The sequence below is a fragment of the Artemia franciscana genome, chromosome 1 (genome assembly GCF_032884065.1).
Source record: "Artemia franciscana chromosome 1, ASM3288406v1, whole genome shotgun sequence".
NCBI classification, from domain to species: domain Eukaryota; kingdom Metazoa; phylum Arthropoda; class Branchiopoda; order Anostraca; family Artemiidae; genus Artemia; species Artemia franciscana.
Window position 1 is genome coordinate 8656086 of NC_088863.1, and position 14474 is coordinate 8670559.

The window sequence follows — 14474 nt, forward strand, 5'->3', positions numbered from 1 at the left end:
AGCATTTGGGAAGAAAAAGTAGAAAAAGGGAAGTTCATTATAGTTTAGTATTTAAGGAAGTTGTGCTGATAAAAAACAAGTAAGGATTGGGGTGTTGTGTCCCCTTTTCAAACGTAGTGACATTATATATTTAAAATTTGATTTGCTGCCCTGCCCTTCCTTTCTTCTGAAGACCCTCTCCATGTCCCAGTGCATAAATCCGCTAGTTGTGCCACTGCCGATATAACATCCTTAGCTTTTAGGTCATTTTTTATAATCTCATCTCCGCATAACCTTGAACGTGTCTCTTTTATTTCCTCCTTGCTAATTAATCACCACAAAAAAAATAAGAACAAGTCTAGACGCCTGGGCCTTAGCCGGAAAGATTATTTCCTGAATAAAGGAGTACGCTTTATGCGTTAGCTTAATAACATGAAGAAACAGTAACTCGAATGACTTACACAACAAGCTTCAGTTAATAGCAATCTTTGGCGGATCCAGGTTGGGGCGGAGGGCGTGCCCCCCTAACGTACTGGCAGATTTGGGGTTGGGGTTGGGACCGCTTGCTCTGGTTGAAGTTGGGACGATGTAAAAGTTTGAAGCTATTTTTATAATTGATTTTTAATAGTTAAATTATTAATAAGTTTTTAATTGTTAAGATTGTTTCTTTTTCCAAACAAATTCGAGAAAAAGTCTCAATTACTTTGTTTGGTCTCTGTTAGATTTTACTGATGGTTAGGTGAAGTTAGAATCTTGAGATATTGTCAAACTAGATTAATTCGTTCTTCATTCATTTTCATGATTCAATGTGGCGACAGTACGAAAAGGTAATTTTCTCCTAAAAACTTCATAATTTTGAAATAATAAAAAAAACTATAATTATATTTTCTAGTTTAAACTTAGTTAGAACTATTGCATCTATTAGATGCAATAACGATAAGATGCTTGTATTTTTTTTAGTTAAACCCAACCACGCAAAAAAAAAGGTTAAATAAATCCAAATTCTAGAATTTTTCTTCCATGCACTAGGATTTTTCCGTTAAACGGCTCTTGGTTCGTTCAACTTGACTAAATCTTATAAAAACTAGGAGTGACTAATAATTAATCAGAATTGGTAACAATAACAATTAACAGCGATTAATAACATTTTAGCCTGACATCTTTGCAAATCTTTTGCTCTGAAACTGTTTTAAAACAATATTTTTTTAAAGATAGCGTGAGTCATGCATTTACTAGGAAGTTCAATGCATTTTATTGCTATAAAAGGGAAAGGTCCGGGGCAGGAGTGTAATTTACTATGGGGTAGGGGTGCAACTGCCTTTCCCAGACCTCTGCCCCCCCCCCCAGACTCCAGTTTGCCCCACAGCTAAAATCTAGTTTCTTCCAAAATCTTGTCAAAACTAAGAAAAAAGCTGCATAATTCAAGCATTCACCAAAAACAGATCAGCTCTTTAGGACATATTTACCTTTATAACTATAGGTTACCTTTATTTAGTCAATAAAATACCTTTATAGTACTTTTAAGATACTAATATATATATATATATATATATATATATATATATATATATATATATATATATATATATATATATATATATATATATATATATATATATCCGTACTTTCATGGTAGCAAACGGGTTATTTTTTTAGTTTTTATTGTCATATTCAATTGATTTGAGAATATTAGCTCTAAATTTGTCCCTCCCCCCTCCCAGGATTTTGAAGAAATTACACCCCTAGTCTGGGGCTTAACTTTAGTCCTTTAAACACCAATATTTAATTGCCACTTTAGTGAAACAAACTGGTATTATAACAGAAAAAGCTATGGCCTCAACAACGTTTTTTCAAAGATGCCTAAAAATATATCAGGCAAAATATTAAACCATACCAGAAGATGTTGAAACCTACCAATCAAGAAACAAGAAGGAAAATTTGTACAACCCCAACAACCTTTTATTCAAACATACCTAAAAAGCAGATGTAACGTCGTGAGAAATATATTTTTTCTCACAAACTTTTTAATAAAAAGAAAATATTATAATAGGAAAGGTGTTTAGTTTTTCCTGGTAATTTTTTTTATAACTATTTAGTTGTGCTTACCTTTATAGGTACCGTCTTCTGTGCCGGGAGGTTAACGGTTTTCACTCTCTTAATCTTCTCCACTTCCTTACATGATTATCCACTTCATCTAATAGTTTAATATTAAACTGGGCGTTGCCAAGAACCATTGAATTCTTTAAATTAGTTGGTATTAACTTTACACTAATCAGTAGTAAGTCGAACGAAATTTCGTCATCCATTGGGTTTAAATACTTGTCTTTTTTTTCAGCAAAGCAACGTAACAACCCCTATCAACCTTTCAACTCATAGCCTAGTACAACAGTCTTACGGAAGTCCTTTAAATACACTTGCTCATGAGAGTCTTGGGAGGCGGAGAAAGAAGAGGACGTCGATCGAGACAACAGTTAGAATATCCCTAGAAAAGGCGTTTCTTGGAAACCCCAAACCTACTTCTGAAGAGATTTCAATGCTTGCAGATGGATTGGGAATGGAAAAGGAAGTGGTTCGAGTTTGGTTTTGTAATAGGTAAGCATATTTATCATCCTCTTCCATTTTTTTTCAATTTCCATAAATGTTTTTAAAAACCTTTCTTAACATATGTATCATGTCATGTATGTTTGCTAACATTTAGAATGAGCGCAACTTGTATAAAGTAGATAATTTTTTTAGATCTACTAATTTATTTACTTTTTTTCTGAGGAAACACCGTCTTTCCGGGTACGAATGAACACTTGGACCAAAGGTGCCATTTGGGGGTTCAGGCAATGAGTTGAAAATATCCTACCCCTAGTGGATCCAGTGCCACCGGTATTTTTAGTTAAAAATTGAATACGCCAAATTACATTCCCCCACTCTAGATTAAGAAAAAACAAAACTTTTTTGTACAATTAATTTTGGAAAATAAAGAGAATTCCTTACCTCTCCCTCCTTCATTTTTGTGAATTGGTGTCCTTTACTGGAACCACCCCGGATGACCAGTTGTTTTTGGCGTTCAGTGACTACGTTAGTGATATTTAGCTACTTCCTCTCCCAACGTCTTCTATTACTTTTTTAACAGTCCTATGATATATTTCTACTCGGAGGTCAACACGAGGTGTGATCAAGGAGTTTGAAATGACATTTTTATAATTATGTAGGGTTTTTCTGCTGGCCACAATGACTTCTCACATCTTTATTTGATGTTCTTGACCGATATTACTAGACCTAAACGTCAGTAAAATTACACTGAGGAGCCTGAGATGACTTAAACGTCTCGTCCCATGGACAGGTTTGAAGATTTTTGTTATCCAGCTTATGCTTGGTCTGTAGACTACTGTTAAGATTTGACACACAGTGGGGTAATTTCGTCAAAATCTCGGGGGGTGGGGGGGCAAGCTGGAGCCAATTTTGCCAATTCAAGTGAAAATGACGGTGAAAACTGAAAAATGAGCCATATAGTAACAAAAAGGTAAAGATATACTAAAGAAAACAAACTGTTGTCTCAAACTGTTGCTGTGGATTATTAAATTGTGCAGGCTTATCTTAGTTTTGACAAGATTGTTGGAGAAGCTGAATTTCAGCTGAGAGCGGGGCGGGAGCAAACTGAGGTCTAGGAGGGGCAGTTCAGCCCATTGTACACAACCAAATTATAAATAAGTAAAAATAACCTTATTTCGTGTAACTTCAGATTAAACATTTTCCTTTTAGTAACCTTGAAGAGCCTATACAATGTTCCTCCTACTTGCTCCGTTCTTTTTTTTTTTTTTTTTTTTTTTTTTTTGAAGCTTAACAAGCTATAACTTAACTATTTTTAAAGCTATAACTATCTATATGGATAAAAAAAAATATATTGCAGGAAGTCCTGTGGGAAAAGGCTAAAAAACATATAATAATACATACTGAACTCTAAACATAGCGCAAGGCCTATCAAACATAAAAAAAGTTTTGCATTGACAAAGAAATATATACGCTAAAGTAATAAAAACTACAATATATGCCTTGCTAAATCTATGATTTAGTGCTTTTAGTTTTCTTGTGCTACTAGATACACTAATTAAAGTATTTGTCACATCAATAAAATGTGACATTAATGGGTCATTAAACGTGACAAAATGTGACATTAGTATCCTTACTCTTTCTATCCCCTTTATTTTTCGCTAGTATATTTAGAGCTGCATATGTACAGTGCCTAATTTATTGTTCAGTAAATTTTAATTCCATTAAAATTTTATTCTAAATTATTTTTCATAAAAATGTTTCATCCATGTCGTGTCACATTTTAAATTAATAAATTTACAGGGAGGGGGTGTATCAAGAGAGTATTTTCACCTTAGACAGAGAGATTCCCAAAATATAGAAATCTTATAAATATTTAAGTAATTATATTTATATTATTAGGAGGCAGAAAGAAAAAACATCAGTCCCCAATATGTAGCTCAGTCTCCACATAACATAGCGCAAAGCCAATCAAATATAATAAAAATTAAATATCGACAAAGGAATCCATAAACAAAAGCAAAACTGCAATATTTACCGTGCTAAATTCTCTTAATGTTCTACTGCTTTTAATTTCACTGGTCTTCAAATTACATGAAATAAAGTAATCACCCCTATACTCCTAATTACGTTAACATACTTATTTATAATATCCTTGTTGGCTTCCAACAATATATCAAGAGTTTTCACAGATAAAGGGTCTAATTTAATTATATATTAAAAAAATTAATTAAAATTAATTATAAATTATATATTATAATTTAATCATAAATTTGAAAATTTTAATTATTTCAGGAGGCAGAAAGAAAAGCGAATCAACCCTCCAACATGTAGCTCGAGCTCCACAACATTGACTGGCCTTCCATCAGGAACACAAGCCTCCTTATACGCTTCGGTTGCATCACTCACGTCCCCTATGAGTGGATATGGAACGTCTCCGATGTCTCCCGAAGTTCCACACTCTTCAGGACCGATCTCCCTCGTTACTTCTCGTGTTTCACCACCACTGAGTGACCGCATCAGTTCTTACCAAACGCCCTTGCCCTTAGCGCTGAACTATAGCAGTAGACCAGAGCCTATTAAGTCAGAGTAGATGTGTTTTTCTGTTCTTTTTTTTCTACCTCGAAGATGTTAGTCTGCTCAAGAAGTTTTTTTTTGTGAATACGTTTTACGCTGTGATTTTCAGTTTGTGGGTTTGCGCTGGTCATGTCGCATTGTGCGCTAGACTAAATCCCTTGCCCCGTCCCTATGTTTATTGTGATAGCTACCCGCTTTTGTGAAGTTTTGTATATATTAACTATGATTATTTATATAAAAATAATGGGGTTGAACATATCAATGTTGTGAGAAGGTAATCTTACCTTGGTTATCAGCATTTGGCAATAAGCCAGTAAAAATGGAAAAATTAAATACTAGCAATAAACATTGAAGCGGTGCTTTTATTTGAGTAAGTCCAACTTTGTGAAAGCTTGTGATAAGTTTCTTTTTCCTTCCTCCCTTCTTTTAGAAGTAACTAAACGAATTATCAGTGCTGTTTTATCACTTGAATTATCTTGTTATTTCGGGCATGAATGAATTCCATTCAAAAACATAAACATTTGGACTATCCCTTTTATTATCGGGGGGATAACAGACGCGTCTTTTTCTAATAATTTTTTTCGTCAACTCTGACGATGTAATTCGTCAAAGCTTTGTTACAATTCTGACTGAAAAAACTTAGTATTAAAATATTTGTTTACTATCGGACTTTTTTAGTATTGACGTAAAGTTGTATTTGTTTTAATGACTAGGCAATAAAAATAAATAGAAATGAATAAAATAAAAGAGGATAAATAAAAAAATTGAAAATAATGAATTAAATAAAAGTTAATGAATATAATAAGAACAATTAAGTCCATTATTCCAAATAAAGACCTGATACTACTAGTTACTAGATGGCGCTATTTTTGACCAACTTTTTGACGCTTTTTTTACTATCCGGACGGTGATCACAACACCTAACTAATATAAATTTGAGCCAACATTTTTAAGATACAGCAAATGTTTATTTTGTCCAATTTCAAATGTTAAATTTTTCTTTTAAAACCTGACAGAGATTATTCAAAATCATTCTTTTCTTTGTGTATCTTTAAGGAGATATCTATCCCCTAGAAAGCAAAGCAAAATGAGTAATAACGTTACCATATGCCTGAAATAAGACTGCATAACCATAAAAGCAAAAATGTGCCTAAGGCACCATTTTTCGAGTGGAAAATTTGGCAAAGGTGCAATTTTCAGCAAAAAATTGGTTTGCAAAATCTGCTGAATTGTCCACATAAAAGAGGGCCCAAATATGTTAATCTGGAAACACAAAAACACAATTCTGGAAAATTGCGTTAAAATTTTCAGGGTTTTTATTGGTTGTTTAAATAGCTAATTATGTATGATTCATTCACGTGGGGTTTCCTAGTGTGATTTAAATCTAGTAATATGAGGTCTTTGCCCCCAAGCTTTTCTATTTAAGTGTTTTCCGGAGAAAATGCTTTCAATGAGTGGAACAACAACAAATTTCTTATTTTTGAATTTTTCTTTTTTAAATAGCCCAAAAAAGTAACTGTCCTTCAAACCTAAGGTACCTATCTCCTTGTGTTTTTTTTTTTTTAAGAAATTAAGGTAAATATCTAACTTTTCAGGAAATTGTTTTTCACGAAGGTCAAGCTTTTTTTTTTCAGTTACTCTTTTTCAGTTTGTTTTAATGCTTAAATATGTGGATACCTAATATTACATTTTCGTTTAAAATAAAGGGAAGTTGAAGTTTAAAACTTCGAAAGGTTTTGTTTGTCATCTGTTGAACAGGATGACTTTTTTTTATTTTAAAAAAATTTGAATTATACAAAAAATTTCTTAACACAAAGTGTTGTGGTCTAAAATTTTTAATCTTTTCTTACTTTTCTACTTTGATGTTCTAAATGAAGTAAAATTTTGAAATATGACCAATAAATTGTAACTTCTGGAAAATCCAGGGACCGCTCCAAGAAAGTAGGTGCAAAGCACAGTGCATTCACTTTGAGAATCAAAACTAAAACGAAAGTTGCCAAAATAGCTCCTACAGTGCAACTTCTACCTCAGCAATTTAATCTCAGAGTTCCTTGTAAATGCACGAAAAGTTTACTAAAGTTCCTAGCTAGTGTGCCTCTAATAGCGAGGCTTTTTGTACGATTTTTTATACAGAGATGGCGATAGAAACGTTTTTTTTTTTTTTAAGATGAAGTTTGTTGTTCTAAATTTGTTTAAAAATGTGTTCCTTCAATTTCGCAAGGCAAGGGAAAATTAATTCGTACCTGTTAAGGTAAAATCCCGTTTTTCCTTATTTTTTAGTTTGATTGCTTTCTCCAAAATTGGAGACGAATACATAAAAAAAGGGAATATTTCTTTTTGTTTTCTGAATAAACCTTTGATGCTCTACTCAGAACATCAATTTTGAAAGAAAGGAATTAATTTTTCAAACGCTCTGAAATTCGACGGATACCTCATAATTACTGCTCACCTCAGTGCCATGTTAAATGACTGTCGTTACCTACCCTAAGAATACCCTTTCACAAACTGGGCTGTAGCTCGATGATTCTTTAGAAAGACTTTCCGGAAATTTTGTAAAGTAGAGGTGGTGTAAGTTAGTGGTCGCAAAATGGTTGTTTGGGAATCAAAGTAGATCTTTGCCTTTGATACCCATGCAAAAAGTTATATTCCTTGTAGTTCAATGTGGGGTTTTCGACAATGGTAATTCCGATGGTTCAGTTTTCATTTCGATCCAACACCATTTTTGAGGATATTCAACCTATTTTTGAAACACCCATGAATTTGTTTTCTCAATAAACTTCTATTATTATTACCATTATTTATCAAAATTCTTACCATAATTATCAATCGAAATCATAGTTACCATTTTTGAATCAGCTTCAACTGGGAATTTTTTTTTACTTGAAATTTTTTTTTTTTCAAAAAGTGTTTTTAAATTCTCAGCTTTGTTCAAACTCAGCTTTGTTCTTTACTAGGTTTTATGATTATTCATAAAACTATGTCAAATATTTTTTTTTGTCATAGCTGATGTAAAAAAAAATAATAAGACTTATAAACTTTATAATTATTCTTGTGGCTCTCAAGTATCGGAATTTTTTTGTTTATGATTAAGGAAAATCGGCAACCCTTATTATTTTCTTTATAGTGAAGTAGAATTCATCTATCTCTATTTTATTATAATTTATTGATAAAATACGACATTCATTTAAATCTGTATGGCACTGGGGTTTCTTTTTTTTTATAAGGATCTTGTAATCGAAAATAGACTTAATTTAGATTATAATCGAAAATGATTTTGGAATCGAAGCTTAGGCTTATCTTACTCTATAATGAGAGTGTTTACATAATTTTGTGATATATTATATAAAAATATATAATAAAACAAAAGTCTATATGTAATAAGATAAAGTGTAATCGAAATTAAAAACATTTTAATACCATCGGATCTAAATAATTGTGTACAAAATAATAGTTTTATAAAATATAATATTGTAATTAATGCAATGAAAATATTTAATAATAAAATATAGCATAATAATTTTGTACTGAGTAAAATTATTACTAAATAATAATTATTTTCGGTAGTAGATCGGTATTGCAGTAAATGACACATAATGGCAGAGAAGAAAAAATGTAGCATAGCGGTGTTTGACTAATCTTAATACAAGATTTTATGTTTAGTTTAAACTAAAAATTGCAATCCGTCTATATGTTTAGCGTCACTGTTGCCAGACGCCATATTTAAAAATCAGGCATCCAGTTTGGGAACGCTAATGCACATAAGCTCAAACACTTTCATGAAAATGAATTCAGTATTTAGGTTCCCTTAATCCTGATAAGATATTATCATTTTATTCTGAAACTTTATGTCTTCATTTATAAAAATAGTTTTCCGTCTTTTTGTTTTTTCGTCCACTGAAATACAACTAAACGATTCAGTATAGAAAAGATGAAAATTTTAGAAAAAAAAATCATTAAACTGGGTGTATTGTTCTGGACTATTCAGTATAGAAAAACGGATTTTTTTGAAAAATTTCAAAACTTGGTGTATTATTCTAAACTATACAAATCTACAGGGTTTTCACTGAAGAGAAAATTCTGTAAATTTAACCTGAAGTGATGTCATAACGATGAAAAAATATTCTAATTCTAATCAGAATTTCGGAAAAAACTTGACGCCATGATATCAAACCCAGATGAGGAAATGCGACAGCCGAAGACCGAGCTGTCTATCGTCGTCATCGGAGGGAGGAGTCAGGCTGCATTAAAAATTTGGTGAAATTGTATATCAAAGCTGTTTTCGTTTACTAAAGAAGTTGTGCTAAACGAAAATCATGACGTCATAAAATGGAAATATTTATGAAACGGCTATAAGACAGAACTTAAAGTAGTGGGTAATTAAGAGATTAGTAAATTTGTGCATCTTATTACATATAACCTTTGCTGCACATAAATATACATTAAAGTGAAAAAATTTATGACGTCATATATATGCGGAATACATATGAAATTGCTATAAGACAGAACTTAAAGTAGTGGGTAATTAAGAGATTAGTAAATTTGTGCATCTTATTACATATAACCTTTGCTGCACATAAATATACATTAAAGTGAAAAAATTTATAAAAGTGAGTTATTATGTACAAGTCTTATCTAAAAGGCTGTTAAAACTTATCTCCATAATGATATGACAGAAACAGTTGCAATTGCTTTATTATTATGATTTGAAAACAACAATGCTTAGCAGCATTATCACCAATTTTGCCTAAGCTTCGATTACAAAATTTGATTTTGTTTCTTGATTTTCTTCTTCTAGAAGAAGTTTCCCAGTGATTTTGTTATGTAAATGCTATCTAGTTTGTACAGATTGTTTTGTTGTAGTATTGCTAAATGATTAGTTCTTCAGAAGCTGTACAGAATATCCCAAATGCTGTTCACTACCGTTGTTTACATGTTCAAAAAGATATTTTGATGTGTTCAATAAATGTTGATCATTATTAAATCTGTTTTTTTATGATTCTATTTTTAGCCATTCGGCCGTTACGGTTAGAATTTAGATTTTCTGTTATCTTTCTTCAAAGACATTTTTAGACAAATCTTGTTCCCTGAGGATCTTCCCCCATCTTCCGTTAAGCCTTTGTGCAGGCAGGCATATGAAAATATTTATTTTCATATATTTTATATATATGAATAAATGTATTTTTCAAAAAAAAATTTATACAGTTAGAGGAGTGAGATTCTCCACTTAACGTCCATATTACACACTTCTGTCCAAATATATTCTTCCAAGTAGTGACATTTCCCCTCTCAATGTATATTTGGAGAACTTACGTCGAAGAGTTGGAAAATTTGACCCTGAAAAAGGCATTTTTAGAGGATTAGGCACCCCTATCTCCAATGTAGATCTGATTACCAAAGCTTCAGAAGCTGTACGGAATATCTCAAATGCGGCTCACTAGTGTTGTCCACATTCTCAAAAGGAGGCTTTCATGCGTCAATAAAATTTTAGATTTAAAGGATAAAGAACCTCCAGAGCCATTGATGATGTGTAGGGGGTCGACAATTGTCAATGGTAAAAGGCCAGGGTCTTTTTTACAAGACATTTAGTAGGCCTTTCAACCAACCTTGAGGTATCTGGGATCAAATCCTGTTCCCAGACCTTGTATTGCCAAGCAGAGATAGATCCACTACGCTACCACAGGTGGACCGTGTTTAATCTTTCACAAATTAGCTGAAATAATTTCACCAACTAATCATTCCCTATTCTGAATTCTACAGAATAATTTTACATATTCTGAATTCGAAGGAGTGTCTCTACACCCCTGTACTGTGGTAGCTCAATATAATCTAAGCATTATTAAATTTATTTTTTAGTAAATTTGTATTTAAAAAAGGCATCAAAAATTTGCTTATATTCATTCTAGTTACTTTTTTGCGAGTCGGACAAAAATTTTGAGGCGAGGGGTTCAAACCTCGTAACCCCCCTAGATATAGCCTTGGGTACATCTCCATCTCCCTAGACGTTTGGTCAAAATGGGACCAAGGCTGCCAAGAGCCTTTGCCCGGCCCCAAGGAATATAATTTTTCTGGACCTTCTAACAAAACCCCCGAGAGGCCTGGACCCCGAAGAAGTTTTAACATCATCACCCTCCTCTGCTTCTCAGAACACAATGGGCCTTTATAGGCTTAATTTAAAAAAAAAAACCTTTTCCACAAAACAAGTTTTTCAAAGAAAAGTAAAGAGCTCCATCACGCCTAGAATGAGCAAAAATAAAGTCAAATAATTTTGCAAGCGTAACCCTACCACAAATCACCATCAATAAATAAATGAAACTCAAAACGAACAGAAATTACAATAAATAGCCGAATTAAACTCAAAACGAGAAAAAATTAACATGAGTAGAGCTTATAACCCCCATACCTTCTCAAGACCAGAACACAATTTGCGCTTTACTGAAAAAAAAAAAAAAAAACAAGTGATCGTGGATTGTCAGTTTAATTGACATATACCGATATTTATTCCATAAGGTTTTGACAATATTTTACTTATGAAACTAAGAAAAGTAGAAACATTTCAAGTGTATTTTGTTTTCAGTAAAGCGCAAATTGTGTTCTGGTCTTATGAAGGTATGCTCGTTTTGTGTTTGATTCGGCTATTTATTGTAATTTCTGTTCGTTTTGAGTTTCATTTATATATTTATTGATACCCCCAGTTGATTCTTGATATAATTACCGAGGTGTCTTAATGGCAACCATAAATACAATGACTTTCGATTTATTTTAAAGCAACATTTCGTTTTAAAGTATAATGGGCCAATTGCATAATTGTGGAGGGTTGACATGCCTAATATCCCTAAAGACATATGCTGGAACGTTCTACTAGGCTGAACAAAATGGCTGTCTCAAAATTTTGACTGGTTGTGTTTGGAAAATGAATGGGCTTGAGAGAAGAGCTGCTTGCCCTCCAATCTCTTGTTTCTCTTAAAAAGGGCACCAGAACTTTTAATTTTAATTGAACTAGCTCTTTTAAAAGTTTCAATGATACTTCAAGCTATTATAGAGTGGTGTAACAATATCATAGGGATATGATATTGTTTATATGCCCTTTTGAAAACCTGCATGAATACAGTTTTTTCCTTTAATTGAAACTCCTAAACGTTCCCAAAAAGTTTCATCTTAATAACTTTAGCGTCATTAGTAACCTTGGCTATAGTGGTAGTATTAAAAGTATAAATATAGTGCCTTCTGGCTAGAGCTGTGCCTTCTCCCACAACTTACCCTTGAATATCTAAATTAATAATACAAGTTATTCCTCAAATATCGCTTTGTCACCTTTTTGAAAGTCTACATGCTCATAGTTGGGGGGTCGGCACCGTTTCATTTTCTGTTTCTGTTTTTTTTTTCACCCTTTTCTGTTCCATCTTTTTTTTTTAGAAAACAGAAAAAATTGAAAACAGGTAGCCGTTTTTTCATTACCGTTTTTGTTTCTCTTCCGTTTTATTTCTTATCATTTTTGCTGTTTCTGTTTTTCCTAAGCCCGTTTTTCTTCCTTTTCTGTGTTTTGGTTGTATCATATCGCATATCGCATTCTTGCCACTTTTATTGGATTTGGACACTTGTCATGTATAGAGTATAGATTCTTGATAATCTCGAATCCAAACAAAATCTAAGCATCCAGGGTGAGTTTCGTCAGTTCGGAAAATGTCTGAATAAAAAGGAGCTTGAAATCAGAGAAATTTAAGTAACTAGAAATTTAAGATTGGCTAATGCAGCTACATAGATACACTAAATTAAAAAAAAACGAGTTTTTTCAACTGAAAGCAAGGAGCAACATTAAAGCTTAAAACGAATAGAAATTATTACGTATATGAGGGGGTTCACCCCATTCGTCAATACTTCGCTCTTTACGCTAAATTTTTTTTCCTCAGCACTAGCCGGTCACTGAAACATCGCAGAGAAACTGAAATGGATATCCTTCTGAGATTCTCGGAATTTGGGTTTTATTTCCCCCAACCCATAAAGGTGTGCATTCACTGGTGATTGGTTTGATGTTACATAACATACTTCACCCAAAATTTCAAAATAAAAAACGATTGGTTCAATATTATAACCTTACAAGAATAATAATTGCAACCATCATAACATTCTTTTAGAATTTTTTTCACCAGAAGTTTGTGAGCCTGTATAGCCTTGGCTTTTTCTCAATACCTCTCAATTTTTCTTCGAATTCTTTCTGACTATTCCAAGACTAGAGACTATATTCTATTTAAAATTTAACTCCGACAAGAGAAAAAGCAATTTCTAATCTTAGAGCTGAGGCCTAAATTCAACGACCCGCGCTCCTCTACATCCACACGTCAAAAAGAAATAATTATAGAAATAATATAATTATAGAATATAATATAATAATTATAGAAATAATATAATTATAATTATAGAAATAATATTCGACGAAGTACAGGAAAAGAAATCAAAATCTGGTCATTTAAATGGAAACTGGATAAAGTCCTACTTGTATGGATTAAATATTAACTTTGTCATATACAAAAATATATACCTAAGCAGTACACTAAAAAAAAGAGTTTTCATTGGCTGCCAATGACAGAAATTAGTTGCAATCACGGGTCTTCTGGTTCTTTGTCTTTGGTCCAAATAGGTTTAGCTTGCGAGAAGCATTAGTGAGAAGAATATTTTAAGCTTATGATCGGATTATATATATCCGACTGAAATTGTAAAATATATGATCCAGTATTCAAATAGGCAATCATTCGACTGAAATAAAAAGCTTATAAACTTCGAGTTAAAAAATATGTCTTTAACTACTTTTATTTCACTCGAATGAATTGCCTTTTTTTTCACCTCACTTGATGTACCAGTCCTGGTTGAACTTCCCTGAATTAATGATGCTAGGAAGGTTTTAAAGGGATTTTAGTTTTAATGATCGTATTTTCATGTGAGTTTCTTTTAAATTTTTTCATTTATTTTGCTAAGCACAGCCCTTGGATATAGGGTTAAAATATTCATTTAATGTTTGCATTCCACTGTCTTATAGAAAAATTTCCCCATTGTTCTACCTGTATTTTGTTGCTTATGATGGAAAGGCAGTGTGGCCTTCGTCGCTATATACGACAAATATAAGTTGTTTTTTTTAAATAAAGGCTCTCAGAGGGGAAGTTTTGGTGATAGGTTTGCTGGACCAGTAGTGTGGAATTCCTTACCAATGAGTATAAGGTTATCTGAAAATGTTAGCCAGTTTAAGAGTAAACTGAAGAACCACTCTCTGGGAAGAGATTAAGTAAATAATTTAATTGGGATGGCTTATTGAGTTGTTTTTTAACTCTTTCTCTCTCTTCTTATTCTTTGTTTTCCTGTTGTTTTCTTGTTCCCACTTTTCGTTT

At 32.4% G+C, this 14474-nt stretch overlaps 1 protein-coding gene across 1 annotated transcript in view; it reads left to right on the top strand.

The window, feature by feature from the left end:
* Positions 1 to 10078, top strand: part of LOC136025078 (POU domain protein 2-like) — a 107237-nt gene extending 97159 nt beyond the window's left edge. The window contains exons 9-10 of the mRNA XM_065700794.1: positions 2315 to 2571; positions 4816 to 10078. Coding sequence (XP_065556866.1) covers positions 2315 to 2571; positions 4816 to 5113 — 555 coding nt within the window. The 3' untranslated portion in view covers positions 5114 to 10078. The remainder of the gene's footprint in view (positions 1 to 2314; positions 2572 to 4815) is intronic.
* Positions 10079 to 14474: the final 4396 nt, after the last annotated feature.